At 47.2% G+C, this 17,690-nt stretch overlaps 2 protein-coding genes across 2 annotated transcripts in view; both read right to left on the minus strand.

The window, feature by feature from the left end:
• The window catches only part of LOC127590696 (protein FAM102A-like), a 31,647-nt gene extending 14,481 nt beyond the window's left edge, over positions 1-17,166 (minus strand). Inside the window, exons 1-3 of the mRNA XM_052050132.1 lie at positions 16,998-17,166; positions 16,437-16,713; positions 1,202-1,322 (exon numbers count right to left, since the gene is read on the minus strand). Coding sequence (XP_051906092.1) covers positions 1,202-1,322; positions 16,437-16,582 — 267 coding nt within the window. The 5' untranslated portion in view covers positions 16,583-16,713; positions 16,998-17,166. The remainder of the gene's footprint in view (positions 1-1,201; positions 1,323-16,436; positions 16,714-16,997) is intronic.
• On the minus strand, positions 4,451-15,727 carry LOC127590677 (uncharacterized). The gene is made up of 2 exons (XM_052050099.1): positions 13,994-15,727; positions 4,451-4,545 (listed from the first exon to the last, which is right to left on the minus strand). The coding sequence occupies exons 1-2, from the start codon at positions 15,565-15,567 to the stop codon at positions 4,485-4,487; spliced, it is 1,635 nt and encodes a 544-aa protein (XP_051906059.1). The 5' UTR covers positions 15,568-15,727; the 3' UTR covers positions 4,451-4,484.
• Positions 17,167-17,690: the final 524 nt, after the last annotated feature.

Genomic DNA, 17,690 nt, shown 5'->3' on the forward strand with positions numbered 1-17,690 from the left:
CTGGCCAAAAATTCCTGTGTTGTTCTTAGACTGTACTATAAATGTGTTGATTTGTCCCGATAAAATGCTTCAAAATGGATCAGTGAAACAATTTAATTTGAAACCAAACATCTTTGATTGTGGGGGAAAAGCATTTCGTTCAATGAATTATCTTGTGATTGAATGTAGCCAATCAAAACATTGTTCTGACTGATGAACAAAGAAGCAGTCATAGATAAAACCAAACATCCTACCAGAATTTGTTTTGTTTTGGGGGGTTTTTGTAGAAAAGTGGGTTTGGCGAGAAGTATTTTCCAAAGCAAGTATCTTCTTGACGACAAGAAGAAGAAGAGCACTCCTGCCTCCGGTACCTTCGGAAACATGTCTGTTCACATCTGAGTGTCTGTCTTGTTTTTTTTCACAGAACATCTGTGATCACGAGATTTTTGCCTTGATGGCTTCGATACTATTGGTGGAAGAGAATCTTAATAAGTGTGGTGCTCTGTGTTAACATTATCAGAGCACACCACACACGGTGCGACCAAAACTGTTAAATGGCTGATTCTTTATGTGTAGGGACTGCAGTAGATAAATGATCTTCAAAGGTTTGAAAAATCCTTATGTGTGCCAGACCTTAGAAACCAGCAAGTTACTGATATCGCTATATCACGCTTCATTTATCGCGGCTTCACTACATTGCGGGTTTTTTTTTTATCAGGGGGGGATGTGCGAGAGTGAAAGCATAAGTGAGCAGGAGAGAGAGAGAGAGGGGGGGGGGGTGATTAGGATTGCCCGAAAAAAGCAGAGTCTCTCTTCGCCTTCGCCTGATTAATTAATCAGTAGTGATGAGTAGTCTTATCACAAACACATGGGCTGTGCCAGGAGCTAGCTGGAGGCTAACGGCGGCTACACCGTCAGAGCGCACCTTCAACGCCACTAACACAAGTCTCTTTGTCTCACTCAGAAAGCAACGTTGATGAATGTTAATTACCGTATACGGTTTTATAATGAAAGATTTAAGTAAATAAATGTACTGCCATAGTCTATGTCTCAAATATGTAAAGTATTAATCCTGTTTACATATTTTAAACATGCTGGTACCCATATACTGTGCACTTAAACAAAAATTCCTAGGGGGGGAAGCCAACCCTCCTTGCGGTTTTTCACTTATTGCGACAGGGTCACTCCCATTAAGTGACGTCTGCTGGTAACTGTAGTTTACCTTGCGTACAGAGACCCTACAGATGCAGGGTTCCAATATGCCGGTTACTGGATTGGCGCTCATTTTACACACAAAAGAGAACTTCTTCCCCCATCGGACACAGTTCTGTTGCACCTCCTCCCTGTCGAGATACATGTACAAATCAAGACACGTACAGATCAAATGCTTGACAAAGGACATTGTGAACTAAATGATACACTTCTTGGATTGCTCTTTGAATGAGCACTGCAGATGTGGATTGCAAAATGCAACATTTATTGCCCCGCTACAAATAACAAGAGATTTAAGACACATAATTTATATAGGTAGATTATTACCGGTACATTGTAGAAAGTCCTATGGCTCACCCCCTGCTCCTCCCCACCTCCACCCTCCAGTCACAGTATTGCAGTGCAGATATAAATGAACAACAAAATAACAAGGATATCTCATTCTCATTTTTAGGAATCTGGGAGTTAGCGGTGCAAAATTGTGGCCTCGTGGGAATGTGGTCCTCCCTCCTCAGCCTGTGAACAGATTTTTTTCAAACTAAACTAATAAATGAGAGGTGGAGGAAGATCCCACCCAATGTCCAAAACTGCGGCAAGGTTACTAGGAAACTAATGCTACAGAGGTCAGTGGTTTACAAATGTCACAACAGGCACACGCACGCACAAATGAGATCAGCGTGCTGGCTTTTCTCAGCCTGGTGGTGAAACCTGATGTTATCTCTCTCTGTCAATCTCATGTTGGAAGACATGAAAAATGTCCAAATGAGAAACCTCCAGATGGCTACACGTGCTGCACTTGACAGTAATTACAGAACACATTATATCCAGATGCAGGCTATTGCTTTCTTGAAAGACAGCTTAAAACATTTCTATGGAGAGTAATGTCTAAGTGTTGGATAGAAGTATGCTTATATTTTCGTGAAGGCGAACATCCCATTAGCATTGCACAGTACCTAATTGAGTAGCGTAGTGTGTGTCAATCAGACACATATGTTTCCCAGCTCATATGACTTAATACATTCACTCGTAATATTCTTCATCAAATTTGAGAGGACGCGTGCGGAACCAAAAATAACAAGGTGAAATATGATAAAATGGTTGGAAATGGTTGAGCGAACAACATCAGCGTTTTTGCGTAGTTGGCAATTCAGCCGAATCGTGAATAGATTGAATGTGTCATCAATTAAAAAGGTTGCAGACACACTGTATGTACAATCCACACAAGCAAACTCAGTGTAACAGTGAGGAAAATGGATTAAGAATTTGGGGAAAGCCCTGACCATGTACCAATATGAACTGGCAATATGAACCCTTCAAACATCTTTCAAGGGGAAGCCAACGCAACAATCTTGTCCCCAGAAGTCTAAACACGATATTCGGATTATTATTGTGTTTGTGGGATATGAATTATATATAATTACAACATATGACAAAAGACATTCAAAGATTACCCCGCCAAAATAAAATAGTTTGATTTTTGCAGTTTTCTTTTCATATTGTTATTGAAATTTCATCTGTGCTGTATCTTATGCATAAAGCATATTTGACAATAAAGATGACCTTGACCTTATTGATGAAAGTGCTCAAGACAAAGAAATAAGTTATTTTACCCATGACGTATCCATGTTAATGAATCGGCCAATCAATCGGTTGTAGGAATTTTATTCTGCCAAATATCAGAAAAGGCCTTAAAAAACAGCCATATCGGTTGGGTCCCGGAATTGTTCATCCATCCATCCATCCATCATCTACCGCTTATCCGGGGCCGGGTCGCGGGGGCAACAGCTTTAGCAGGGAAGCCCAGACTTCCCTCTCCCTAGCTACTTCTTCCAGCTCTCCCCGGGGGATCCCGAGTCGTTCCCAGGCAAGCTGGGTGACATAGTCTCTCCAGCGTGTCCTGGGTCTTCCTCGGGGTCTCCTCCCGGTGGGACATGACCGGAACACCTCACCGGGGAGGCGCTCAGGAGGCATCCGAATCAGATGCCCAAGCCACCTCATCTGGCTCCTCTCGATGTGGAGGAGAAGCGGCTCGACTCTGAGCCCCTCCCGGATGACTGAGCTTCTCACCTTATCTCTAAGGGAGAGCCCGGACACCCTGCGGAGAAAACTCATTTCAGCCGCTTGTATCCGGGATCTCGTTCTTTCGGTCACGACCCATAGCTCGTGACCATAGGTGAGGGTTTGGGACGTAGATCGACCGGTAAATTGAGAGCTTCGCCCTTTGGCTCAGCTCCTTCTTCACCACGACAGACCGATACAACGTCCGCATCACAGCAGACGCTGCACCGATCCGCCTGTCGATCTCCCGCTCCCTCCTACCCCCACTCGTGAACAAGACCCCAAGATACTTGAACTCCTCCACTTGGGGTAAGATCTCCTCCCCGACCCGGAGGGGGCACTCCACCCTTTTCCGACTGAAGACCATGGTTTCAGATTTGGAGGTGCTGATTTTCATCCCAACCGCTTCACACACGGCTGCGAAACGCTCCAGTGAGAGTTGGAGAGCCCCGTTTGAAGTAGCCAACAGCACCACATCATCTGCAAAAAGCAAGGATGTAATACTGAGGCCCCCAAAACGGACCCCCTCAACGCTTTGGCTGCGCCTAGAAATTCTGTCCATAAAGGTTATGAACAGAATCGGCGACAAAGGGCAGCCTTGGCGGAGTCCTACCCTCACTGGAAACGATTCCGACTTACTGCCGGCAATGCGAACCAAACTCTGACATCGGTGGTATAGTGACGGAACAGCCCGTATCAGGGGGTTCGGTATCCCATACCCACGAAGCACCTTCCACAAAACTCCCCGAGGGACACGGTCAAACGCCTTCTCCAAGTCCACAAAACACATGTAGACTGGTTGGGCGAATTCCCACATACCCTCAAGGACCCTGCTAAGGGTGTAGAGTTGGTCCACTGTTCCACGGCCGGGACGAAAACCACACTGCTCCTCCTCAATCTGAGGCTCGACTTCCTGACGGACCCTCCTCTCCAGCACCCCTGAATAGACCTTACCAGGGAGGCTGAGGAGTGTGATCCCTCTGTAGTTGGAACACACCCTCCGGTCCCCCTTTTTAAAAAGAGGGACTACCACCCCGGTCTGCCAATCCAGAGGCACTCTCCCCGTTGACCACGCGATGTTGCAGAGGCGTGTCAACCAGGACAGCCCCACAACATCCAGAGCCTTGAGGAACTCCGGGCGGATCTCATCCACCCCTGGGGCCTTGCCACCGAGGAGCTTTTTAACCACATCGGTGACCTCAACCACAGAGATAGGATAGCCCACCTCAGGGTCCTCAGACTCTGCTTCCTCCAAGGAAGGCGTGTTGGTGGAGTTGAGGAGGTCTTCGAAGTACTCTGCCCACCGGTTCACAACGTCCCGAGTCAAAGTCAGCAGCGCCCCATCCCCACTGTACACAGTGTTAGTGGTGCACTGCTTCCCCCTCCTGAGACGTCGGATGGTGGACCAGAATTTCCTCGAAGGCGTCCGGAAGTCGGCTTCCATGGCCTCACCGAACTCTTCCCACGCTCGGGTTTTTGCCTCGGCGACCACCGAAGCCGCGGTCCGCTTGGCCAGTCGATACCCGTCAGCTGCCTCTGGGGTCCCACAGGCCATAAAGGCTCGATAGGACTCCTTCTTCAGCTTGACGGCATCCCTTACTGCTGGTGTCCACCAGCGAGTACGGGGATTGCCGCCACGACAGGCACCAACCACCTTACGGCCACAACTCAGATTGGCCGCCTCAACAATAGAGGCACGGAACATGGTCCACTCGGACTCCGTGTCCCCCGTCTCGCCCGGAACATGGGAAAAGCTCTGTCGGAGGTGGGAGTTGAAACTCCTTCTGACAGGGGATTCCGCCAGACGCTCCCAACAAACCCTCACAATACGTTTGGGTCTGCCAGGACGGACCGGCATCTTCCCCCACCATCGGAGCCTACTCACCACCAGGTGGTGATCAGTTGACAGCTCCGCCCCTCTCTTCACCCGAGTGTCCAGAACATGCGGCCGCAAATCCGATGATACAACTACAAAGTCGATCATCGAACTGCGGCCTAGGGTGTCCTGGTGCCAAGTGCACATATGGACACCCTTATGTTTGAACAAGGTGTTCGTTATGGACAATCCGTGACGAGCACAGAAGTCCAATAACAAAACACCACTCGGGTTTTGATCGGGGGGGCCGTTCCTCCCAATCACGCCACTCCAGGTATCACTGTCATTGCCCACGTGAGCATTGAAGTCCCCCAGCAGAACAATGGAGTCCCCAGCAGGAGTACTCTCCAGCACACCCTCCAAGGACTCCAAAAAGGGTGGGTATGCTGAGCTGCTGTTTGGTGCATATGCACAAACAACAGTCAGGACCCGTCCACCCACCCGAAGGCGGAGGGAGGCAACCCTCTCGTCTACCGGTGTGAACCCCAATGTACAGGCACTGAGCCGGGGGGCAATGAGTATGCCCACACCTGCTCTGCGCCTCTCACCGTGAGCAACTCCAGAGCGGAAGAGAGTCCAACCCCTCTCGAGAGAACTGGTACCAGAACCCAGGCTGTGTGTGGAGGCAAGTCCGACTATATCCAGTCGGAAATTCTCTGCCTCACACACCAGCTCGGGCTCCTTCCCTGCCAGAGAGGTGACATTCCATGTCCCAAGAGCTAGCTTCTGCAGCGTAGGATCGGACCGCCAGGGTCCCCGCCGTTGGCTGCCGCACAGCTCACATTGCACCCGACCCCTTTGGCCCCTCTCATGGGTGGTGAGCCCATGGGAAGGGGGACCCACGTTGCCTCTTCGGGCTGTGCCCGGCCGGGCCCCAGGCGCCTGCCAACGAGCCCCACCTCCAGGCCTGGCTCCAGAGGGGGGCCCCGGTGACCCGCGTCCGGGCAAGGGAAACCTAGATCCATTTATTGTATTCATCATTGGGGTCTTTGAGCCGTGCTTTGTCTGGCCCCTCACCTAGAACCTGTTTGCCATGGGTGACCCTGCCAGGGGCATAAAGATCCAGACAACTTAGCTTCTAGGATCATTGGGACACACAAACCCCTCCACCACGGTAAGGTGACGACTCACGGAGGGGCGGAATTGTTCACTATTTGCCAAATTAGTGTTTATTATGAGGTGAGGTAAATTGTGTTTATTGACACCATACAGCGCTCACAGCTCTAGTTGGCACTTGCAAGTCAAAGCAAACCAATAAATATCGCTGAATAACAGTTTGTATCTCGAAAAACTCCAAAGTTGGTTCACTCGTATCTCAAACGGTATTATTAATATGACTATCTATATAAATAATCAAATTTGGAAATTCCCAAAGGCCTGAAAAGAATACACTCCAGCTCTCGCGAGTCATGACGGGGGGATAAGGTAGAGAAGAGATTAGTGATAGCGGCCAGTCGAGAGACCAGTCGAACGCAATTACGATGTTGAAGTTTAGTCCCCTTGAAGAGCTTAAATTCACGAGTTTGGAGAATGGGCGAAGTGGAAACAGAATTCCGTGCTTTCGGTCGGAGATGAAACTAAAACAGACGATGGCGAGGTCCAAGCCTGTTCCCTCATTTAAGGCGTGAATAGTGAAGCAAAAAAACAAATTCAGTTCCTTTGAGTTTGTTAACATGTGACATAAAAAGGACGATGACATTTTGCTAAAGAACTTTGATAAATATTTAATTCCAAGATGGAATCTACTCCTCGAATGGGCTTGCTTTTATCAGCAAACCCAGGTAGCTGGGGAAAAAGCAGCAGCGTATATCAGACTTTTATTTGATTTGGCAGAGAACTATGAGTTTGGTGACAAGAGAGAGGAACACAACCAACTAGTTGCTGGCATTCTAGACAAGAAATATTCAGCTCACAGCAGACGTGATCATCCAGCAAGTACGACAAGTTGAAGAGGTGGCTAAACAAATTAGCCTTCGTTCTCAGCCACCTACAGACATACATGTATATGTGGCTAATGACAGTCGGTTATGAACACAAGACGAAGCGCAGTACGCAGACCCAAAGAAAGACAAGAACAGCGTTAGGTGCAGAACACTGCACGAGGAAAAGGGGAAATGTCCTGCTCTCAAAAGTACCTATAAAAAGTGCAATGAAAGAGGACATTGGGCATTAGTATGTCACACTAAAACAGTGAGTGAAATCACTCAGAGCATGTGACACTTCCACATTTTGGGTGAAGTCAAAAAGGAGGCTAACTCAGGTAAATGGAATGTTCCACTTGAAATAGAAAAGATGCCACTTAAGTTTAACCCTTTCAGGGACAGCGGTTATGACAGTGGACAGCTTATCATGTTATCAGGTTACAGGTTATCATTATTGGTGCATGAAAGGGTTAAGGTTGATACAGGGGCTGATGTGACTGTTATAAATGAAACTACATCAAAGAAGCTCTTTACATCCCATAAATTAAGTACAGCAGGAAGACACTTTGTTGGTTCCCGTGGGAAGCTCAGATGTAAGTGGTGTTTCACAGCCAATACAGTGCGCAGGAGTAAAGAATACACTTTTCCTGTGTATGTAATAATAGGTAACTGCAGTCATCTGCTTAGCTGACCAGAAGCTGTGACAAAGGGTCGTGTCTAGACAGTAGACCACGTGAAAGCACTTTTTGGAAGCCCTTGGAGACAGAACCTGTGAAAATCATTCTCAGATGAGTACTACTGCCACTCGTCCCATAAGTGAAGAAGGGCAACTCGAAACAGAAGATATCATCTAGAAGGTAACACAGCCTAAAGAGAGGTGTGCTGCCATGGTTCCGGTCCTAAAGCAAACAAGAAAGAGGTTCGATGTTGTGCAGACTTAAGTAGATTGAATCGAGCTGGAAAGGCTTCCCGTTCCGTCTCCCTGGTGTTGATTATTGCTATCTTGTCTATGTCCCTCTGAACGGGTTGTAACTGGGAAGTAGATTCCTTGTGTTTTTTTTTCATACACGGCCGATTAATCAGATTCTGATTATGATATTCATTCATTTATTTTCCAAACCACTTGATCCTCACGAGGGTCACGGGGCGTGTTGGAGCCTATGCCAGCTGTCTTCGGGCAGTAGGCGGGGGACACCCTGAATCGGACGCCAGCCAATCGCAGTGCACACAGAGACGAACAACCATCCACGCCCACACGCACACCTAGGGACAATTTAGAGTGTTCAAACAGCCTGCCATGCATGTCTTTGGACTGTGGGAGGAAACCGGAGTACCCGGAGAAAACCCACGCAGGCCCGGGGAGAACATGCAAACTCCACACAGGGAGGCCGAAGCGGTACCTCTGCACTGTGAAGTCAACGTGCTAACCACTGGACTACCGACTACACTCTGATTATGATATTGTACCTTTACAAGGGAGATATGCAATGTATGGAAATTCCAATGGCCCATGAAGTATACACTCTAGCTGTCACCAGTTGCGAAGAGAGTTATGGCGGGTTTTACAAGAACATATGGGAGATAAGCGGGATAGAAGGTGTGAGTGAAAAGGTGCTTGCTGGACAAATAAAAGTGTCTGTTCTTGAGAACGCAAAGTTTCATTTTGTTTGTTGACAAGAAACATCGCAATCTACGTGAATATTGACGCTGTGACCATTTTAATTTCCTTCACAGGATCAACTGGCTATCCTGTGAAGGAAATCTATTTCCATCTTTCCAGACCAATCGAGAGAGTTTTGGTTTATCAAATATTTCTTGAAACAGAGAAAATCTGCAGCTAGAACTGAGAGGCCAGAGACAAAGGGGCAAAAGATATCTTGTTTGACTGTGACTCAACTCCTCCATTGTGCTCTAAATAGTGAACTACCTCTTTCTATTTAATTCCACGGTTATATTAGAATAAGACGCCAAGAGACATCGTCATCATCCAAAAACATAAATGGTACATTGTTAAAAATAAGTAGTCATCATTCCACAAGATAAAGAGAAAAACATTCAATATATTCACATTTAATGTGTAATTTCTTTCCCAACATCTTTTTTACCTTTTTTTGTGCACGTGAGAGCCAATGGCTTCAATCTTTGCATCATAAATACAATCAGTAGGAGATTCCGTTTTCTATGGTCAGCAGTGGCTCAAAATTAGAGAGACAAGGAATGGTTCGACAGGTTCAGCCACATTTTTACCACTCATCATTTCACAATCGCACTATTGTACGACAGGTAGCTGCTTGTAGCTCTCTATATTGCTGTGTGGTTACGCATTGCATAGCTTGTGGAATCCAACCGTCAAGACACATTTTCATTCAGCCCTATTATGAACGATCAGAAACAACCACCGCACCCTTAAAAAATTAAAATCACATCAATGAGCTACTAATCAAAACTTAAAAAACAAAACACTTTTGCAACAAGATTTAACAGTCACGAGGATGGTGTTGAGTCACTGCCACATACTGTAATGACAGTGGTTACAGACTACAGAAATATCTGCCACATTCTGAGGTTGAAAGTTGTGATCTGGAGTGCACATGCTGCACTCGTCGACCCCGTTTATAATCGTGGGAAGTTGGAGACTATCCCAGCTGACTTCAGGCAAAATGAAGCCTTCAACTTTGACTGGTTGCAACGTAAAGACCTTTAATTAGGCCCTTCAGTGGGAATCGAACCCCTACTACCTGCAAAGAGGGCATGTGAACGAACCATTACACCAGGGGTCCCTAAACTACACATTTGACCTGGCCCTCTAACCCTCCTGTTGTCCTCGGGTGAAAATGACCCATCACTGTGTTAAAAACGCCCCAAAGAACCCCTAAATGATAATTTTTTAACTTGAAATTTTATGACTTTTCCTAGATTGTCCCCAACTGCAGAAAAATTGAAATGTTTTTATTTACATTTCCATGGAAGCTGTACCAAAAAAAGTACAAAGGTGGTCTTCGGGGCAAAATGACCCATGACGCAAATCGGGTTGAAATCAAGGTCACAAAGTTATTTACGCACCATAGAATGTTTCAGTGTTTTAGTTGTGTCTCAGATCAATTAGTAGAACAAGTGAACAAGACGGTAGCAGACATAAACAAGACAAGATAGCCACCTATCTTGTCGTTCTCGTAGATGGCAGAACTCTTTTTTTGTGGATTTCAAGGGGCTATAAAGAGAGAGAGTTGTTTAGTTATTATTTATTTCCTGTTTTTTCTGTGAAGAACTCAGAGAGGGTTATTTATTTATTATTTATTTCATTAATAGTGTTAATTTTGGTTCCTGACTTTTTTTCCTGTAAAGAACCTGGAAAGGGTTATTTGGTTATGTGTGGCTTTCTGGGAAACAATAATTTTTTTAAGCTTCCCTACGATCGTTGATGTTACAAACTGACACCGGCCCGCCATCAGAGAAGGGAAAAGTTATGTGGCCCTCACAGGAAAAAGTTTGGGGACCCCTGTATTACACCATTCGGCCAAACAAAAAAAGATAGTTGAGGTGTTCACACGGCAAGTTTGGTCCGGTGCTACGCCGGGGCTGCCCCAGTGGATTTCAGCATAGGGTCGGTAGGTCGGACAAAGTTTTTTTTTTCCATCAAAAATTTAAACAAAATAACCATAAAACATAAAAGAAGACATCGAACCCGCCGCCGCCACCGATTTAGTTTTCTCCCCGCTCCGAACTCGGGGGGGGGGTCGGGCGCACCGCCACCTGCGCCGACTTACTCCTCCGCCCTTGGTGTTTACTAGGCCCGTGGTGTTCATCAAATAGTTAGCTCATTTTTTTTGATACATCAATGGATGCTATTTTCTTAACAATACGGTGCGAGCATGCAACTGTAACTCAGAAAACGCGGTTTAAACTGTCGTCGCAGATCGACAGGACAAACGACGCACGCGCTCAACTTGAATATCGCGAGAGTTTGCACCGATGTAAACCCTCTACACAAAAATGTAGAGGGTTGTTTGAAGAAAATGCTGACCGTAAAGTTTTTTTCGACGTAGAAATTCTCGGTCGGTCAGGTTACCGCAAACACACTACTTTTTTTCTACGCCTTAGTGACTCAAATTTTAATCACATAGTCAAAGCTGTAGGTTGCTTGCACGTAGCTCAGAGCGATGCGTTTGGGACGTCTTTTTTTCGACCGCGACCATCTCGGGGTGGTGTGGCACAGGCACTGCACGCACACACAGCTGTGGACATCATTTATCAACTTGCTTATGGCATGTGTATGTAGGAAGCGCCCCATACACATTCACACTGTTTATTAGGCGTAGAAAAAAAACTAGTGTGTTTCCTGTAACATGAAATTTCAGCATAGGGTCGGTAGGTCAGACAAAGTTTTTTTCCCCTCCCCCCCATCAAAAATGTTGTTGCTGTTGTTTTTTTTTTTTTTTTAGTGAATTTTTTTCACCATAATCTCTCAACTAGGCTGGCAGAATAGAAGCTTTTTTTTAGTCAATTAATTACACTGGAATTATGAAAAGTAATCTATTAACTGTTTTTGTGCTCACAAAATTACACCTAGATGCCAAAGAATTGTTGAAGTGAGTGGAGGAGCTTCATTTACACAAATGTACAGTTGTACTTTGCTGCCACCTTTTCGCTTCTATAGGGTATTATAATAAAATGTAAATGTCAATTCATTAAAAAAATATTTGGATTGACTTAATTCAAACGTACATAAAGTTACACATGATGAAAATGTGGTAAACCTATGTAATTTTCCTGTGTTTTCCAAACAAATCATATGCATTAGTTTAACACGTTTTCATCATGGGCAACTGCAAATCAAGTACTTTTTTCCGTGTTTGCGTGGTTGGCAACTTAGCTATTTGCAGCAGGGCTTCGTCCCAAATAATTATTTTTACACTCAGTGGATGCGTTCATTTTTGGAATGTCCAGAGAATTTTTCCAAACAATTTTGCAATCATTTCAAACCAATAGATCCTGAGCAGCTATGGGAAATACGACACAAGGAGTAGAATATACTTTTTGGAATAAATTATTACAATTTCATGCAACAAATATTTGAATCTTGGTTGAAAATGTAGGTCACTGCATCAGCTAAAAAGGCCTTGCTGATCGTGACTACTCATCTTTATGATATGAGTTGCTAGGTAAATCGTGATAAACTAAAGAACAATTTGAGTAAACGTTATTAAACACAGGTCGAATCCGTGTCACACATAACTGCAGAAAGTTTTGGAAGCAAGAGCTTTGAACTGTTCTTGACCTTTTTTTTGTTTTGTTTATTATACAACAGTTCCATCCATCCATCCATCCATCATCTACCGCTTATCCGGGGCCGGGTCGCGGGGGCAACAGCTTTAGCAGGGAAGCCCAGACTTCCCTCTCCCTAGCTACTTCTTCCAGCTCTCCCCGGGGGATCCCGAGTCGTTCCCAGGCAAGCTGGGTGACATAGTCTCTCCAGCGTGTCCTGGGTCTTCCTCGGGGTCTCCTCCCGGTGGGACATGACCGGAACACCTCACCGGGGAGGCGCTCAGGAGGCATCCGAATCAGATGCCCAAGCCACCTCATCTGGCTCCTCTCGATGTGGAGGAGAAGCGGCTCGACTCCGAGCCCCTCCCGGATGACCGAGCTTCTCACCTTATCTCTAAGGGAGAGCCCGGACACCCTGCGGAGAAAACTCATTTCGGCCGCTTGTATCCGGGATCTCGTTCTTTTGGTCATGACCCATAGCTCGTGACCATAGGTGAGGGTTGGGACGTAGATCGACCGGTAAATTGAGAGCTTCGTCCTTTGGCTCAGCTCCTTCTTCACCACGACAGACCGATACAACGTCCGCATCACAGCAGACGCTGCACCGATCCGCCTGTCGATCTCCCGCTCCCTCCTACCCCCACTCGTGAACAAGACCCCAAGATACTTGAACTCCTCCACTTGGGGTAAGATCTCCTCCCCGACCCGGAGGGGGCACTCCACCCTTTTCCGACTGAGGACCATGGTTTCAGATTTGGAGGTGCTGATTTTCATCCCAACCGCTTCACACTCGGTTGCGAAACGCTCCAGTGAGAGTTGGAGAGCCCCGTTTGAAGGAGCCAACAGCACCACATCATCTGCAAAAAGCAGGGATGTAATACTGAGGCCCCCAAAACGGACCCCCTCAATGCTTCGGCTGCGCCTAGAAATTCTGTCCATAAAGGTTATGAACAGAATCGGCGACAAAGGGCAGCCTTGGCGGAGTCCTACCCTCACTGGAAACGATTCCGACTTACTGCCGGCAATGCGAACCAAACTCTGACATCGGTGGTATAGTGACCGAACAGCCCGTATTAGGGGGTTCGGTACCCCATACCCACGAAGCACCCCCCACAGAACTCCCCGAGGGACACGGTCAAACGCCTTCTCCAAGTCCACAAAACACATGTAGACTGGTTGGGCGAATTCCCACATACCCTCAAGGACCCTGCTAAGGGTGTAGAGTTGGTCCACTGTTCCACGGCCGGGACGAAAACCACACTGCTCCTCCTCAATCTGAGGCTCGACTTCCTGACGGACCCTCCTCTCCAGCACCCCTGAATAGACCTTACCAGGGAGGCTGAGGAGTGTGATCCCTCTGTAGTTGGAACACACCCTCCGGTCCCCCCTTTTAAAAAGAGGGACTACCACCCCGGTCTGCCAATCCAGAGGCACTCTCCCTGTTGACCACGCGATGTTGCAGAGGCGTGTCAACCAGGACAGCCCCACAACATCCAGAGCCTTGAGGAACTCCGGGCGGATCTCATCCACCCCCGGGGCCTTGCCACCGAGGAGCTTTTTAACCACATCGGTGACTTCAGCCACAGAGATAGGAGAGCCCACCTCAGAGTCCCCAGGCTCTGCTTCCTCCAAGGAAGGCGTGTTGGTGGAGTTGAGGAGGTCTTCGAAGTACTCTGCCCACCGGTTCACAACGTCCCGAGTCGAAGTCAGCAGCGCCCCATCCCCACTGTACACAGTGTTAGTGGTGCATTGCTTCCCCCTCCTGAGACGTCGGATGGTGGACCAGAATTTCCTCGAAGCCGTCCGGAAGTCGGCTTCCATGGCCTCACCGAACTCCTCCCACGCACGGGTTTTTGCCTCGGCGACCACCGAAGCTGCGTTCCGCTTGGCCTGTCGATACCCGTCAGCTGCCTCTGGGGTCCCACAGGCCATAAAGGCTCGATAGGACTCCTTCTTCAGCTTGACGGCATCCCTTACTGCTGGTGTCCACCAGCGAGTACGGGGATTGCCGCCACGACAGGCACCAACCACCTTACGGCCACAACTCAGATTGGCCGCCTCTACAATAGAGGCACGGAACATGGTCCACTCGGACTCAATGTCCCCCGCCTCCCCCGGAACATGGGAAAAGCTCTGTCGGAGGTGGGAGTTGAAACTCCTTCTGACAGGGGATTCCGCCAGACGCTCCCAACAAACCCTCACTATACGTTTGGGTCTGCCAGGACGGACCGGCATCTTCCCCCACCATCGGAGCCTACTCACCACCAGGTGGTGATCAGTTGACAGCTCCGCCCCTCTCTTCACACGAGTGTCCAGAACATGCGGCCGCAACTCCGATGATACAACTACAAAGTCGATCATCGAACTGCGGCCTAGGGTGTCCTGGTGCCAAGTGCACATATGGACACCCTTATGTTTGAACAAGGTGTTCGTTATGGACAATCCGTGACGAGCACAGAAGTCCAATAACAAAACACCACTCGGGTTCAGATCGGGGGGGCCGTTCCTCCCAATCACGCCCCTCCAGGTATCACTGTCATTGCCCACGTGAGCATTGAAGTCCCCCAGCATAACAATGGAGTCCCCAGTAGGAGTACTCTCCAGCACACCCTCCAAGGACTCCAAAAAGGGTGGGTATGCTGAGCTGCTGTTTGGTGCATATGCACAAACAACAGTCAGGACCCGTCCACCCACCCGAAGGCGGAGGGAGGCAACCCTCTCGTCTACCGGTGTGAACCCCAATGTACAGGCACTGAGCCGGGGGGCAATGAGTATGCCCACACCTGCTCTGCGCCTCTCACCGTGAGCAACTCCAGAGTGGAAGAGAGTCCAACCCCTCTCGAGAGAACTGGTACCGGAACCCAGGCTGTGTGTGGAGGCAAGTCCGACTATATCCAGTCGGAAATTCTCTGCCTCACATACCAGCTCGGGCTCCTTCCCTGCCAGAGAGGTGACATTCCATGTCCCAAGAGCTAGCTTCTGCAGCCGAGGATCGGACCGCCAGGGTCCCCGCCTTTGGCTGCCGCCCAGCTCACATTGCACCCGACCCCTTTGGCCCCTCTCATGGGTGGTGAGCCCATGGGAAGGGGGACCCACGTTGCCTCTTCGGGCTGTGCCCGGCCGGGCCCCATGGGTGTAAGCCCGGCCACCAGGCGCCTGCCAACGAGCCCCACCTCCAGGCCTGGCTCCAGAGGGGGGCCCCGGTGACCCGCGTCCGGGCAAGGGAAACTGAGATCCATTAATTTTACTCATCATAAGGGGTCTTTTGAGCCGTGCTTTGTCTGGCCCCTCACCTAGAACCTGTTTGCCATGGGTGACCCTGCCAGGGGCATAAAGCCCCAGACAACTTAGCTTCTAGGATCATTGGAACACACAAACCCCTCCACCACGGTAAGGTGACGACTCACGGAGGGGTATACAACAGTTCTGTCATGGGTTTCACCTTAGTTTCAATTACCAGTGTCTGAGTTTGCTCTCGGCACTTGGTAATCATTGGACGATATCTATTTTTTTCAAAGTCAAGTACTGTTACAATACAAAACAAAAGGTCACGAGCATGAAAATCACTGCTGTGTTAACAACACGCAATATTTTGCCTAGCCCTTTTTATCACTCAGATGTTTTGTAATTTTAGTAGTTATTATATTTAGTTATTATTTCCATTGCCCACTCTGTATGTTACATTAACACTTAGCACTTTATCAAACTTGACTTCATGTACAGACAGAAACCAGTAAACAATATTATATACAATACTTTATACTTATACGTGAGGGAAATTTAGGCAGGTGCTCTTATGAAGTTGCAACTTTGCCCAGTGGGCCTTCTGGCATCCCAACTGATAGCAACATTCTGCAACACAATGGCTCAAAGCCCAGGCGAGTGTTAAGACAACTTTACCAAGGGTGCAAAGGGGGGCATGCTTCTCAGAGTAAGGGTTAACTGAACCACATGCAGATACATCTGTGGCTTTCTTCTTTGTTAAAAAAAAGAAAAAGAAAAAGAAAGCAACACCAACACTTGAGAACTGCTTTGAGCACTTTCCTGCTGAGGGCAAAGTCAACACTAGCCATGACTTGAGTGCGTTTGTGGGTTGCAACAGTGTATAAAGGTGTGTTTCGTACCTGGATGACAGAATGGCAAAGTCCCCACCATCGATCAACCGGATCTTACAGAAAAGCACTCCGTTGACAAAAGGCACTGCCATAAGCTCCTCTAATGTAAAATGCACTTGAAACTTGAACTTCTTCTTTTTCATCAAAAAAGACATTGTTCTCAGGTACTGGAGCGCACTCCTGACATTAAAAATAAAATACCAGAAAGTGAGAGATAATTTTGTTCGACTTCATTGCGGTCGTTGAAAGTCCTTTGCTTTAGGGTTATTCATCTCGGTAGTCTGACCTGCAATATAAAAATACACTTGTGATACAACATTCATATCTGCATTTTAAAAGCAACAATAATGCATATACTCAGTAGTTTTGATTAGGACAAAACGATTTCAAATAAAACTATTTATTTTATATGTTAGGGTGACTTCACAGTTGCCAACCGTTTTACGGTTTTGCTGTTGCAGAAGAGGCGTAAAAGTAAATGGTCCGGTTCGTTCGGACTATCTTGAAAACAGCTGCCACGCAAACACACCCACTCGAGTCAAGTTTGTAAAAATGACGACTAAACCTTACCGTTCCGGTGGCCTGCTTCTCCTCACTCGCTGATACCGTACAGGTGGGCACCGCTGAGGAGAACTGCTGGCTACGTACTTGATAGTCGTTTCTGTGCCCCAATGCGTCGTCACGACCTTTTCCCTCTGCTGTGGATTTCAACACTTACCGGCTCAGGAGGGTCGTGAACGCATCGCAGAGAGTTTAGGGACTGTCCACAAAGTCAAACTACAGCTACGCGTGCAAAAGTTGCTCTAGGACAGTGGTTTTCAATTATCTTCTGTCATGCCCCCCGCCCAGGAAGAGGAAAATATCTCGCCCCCCTCCGCACGACTATAAATAGTATCATTTGTCTATAAAATTGTGATAAGTTCATCTTTGCATAACACTGTATCCTTATGAACGTATAAGAGAATAAAATAAGAAACAAATATGGACCAACTTACAATAAAGAATAGCTTTAGTAACTGGAACAGAAAAGATTTCATGTGCATCTGAAAATCAAAAATAACATTAAATCCTTAATTTAACAATAACTATTTTTTGACTGACCATGTCAAACCATACAATACTGAAAAATAAAATTACATAAAATAAATAACTAATAATGCATTAAAACCAATCACCAACATTATCTCTATTATTAGCTCATTTTGCTGTCAATCAAAAATGCTCAGATGGCCCAAAAGTTTTAGGTTTTTGGGTCTCATTACC

The sequence above is a fragment of the Hippocampus zosterae genome, chromosome 18 (assembly GCF_025434085.1).
Source record: "Hippocampus zosterae strain Florida chromosome 18, ASM2543408v3, whole genome shotgun sequence".
In the NCBI taxonomy this organism is placed as follows: Eukaryota; Metazoa; Chordata; class Actinopteri; order Syngnathiformes; family Syngnathidae; genus Hippocampus; species Hippocampus zosterae.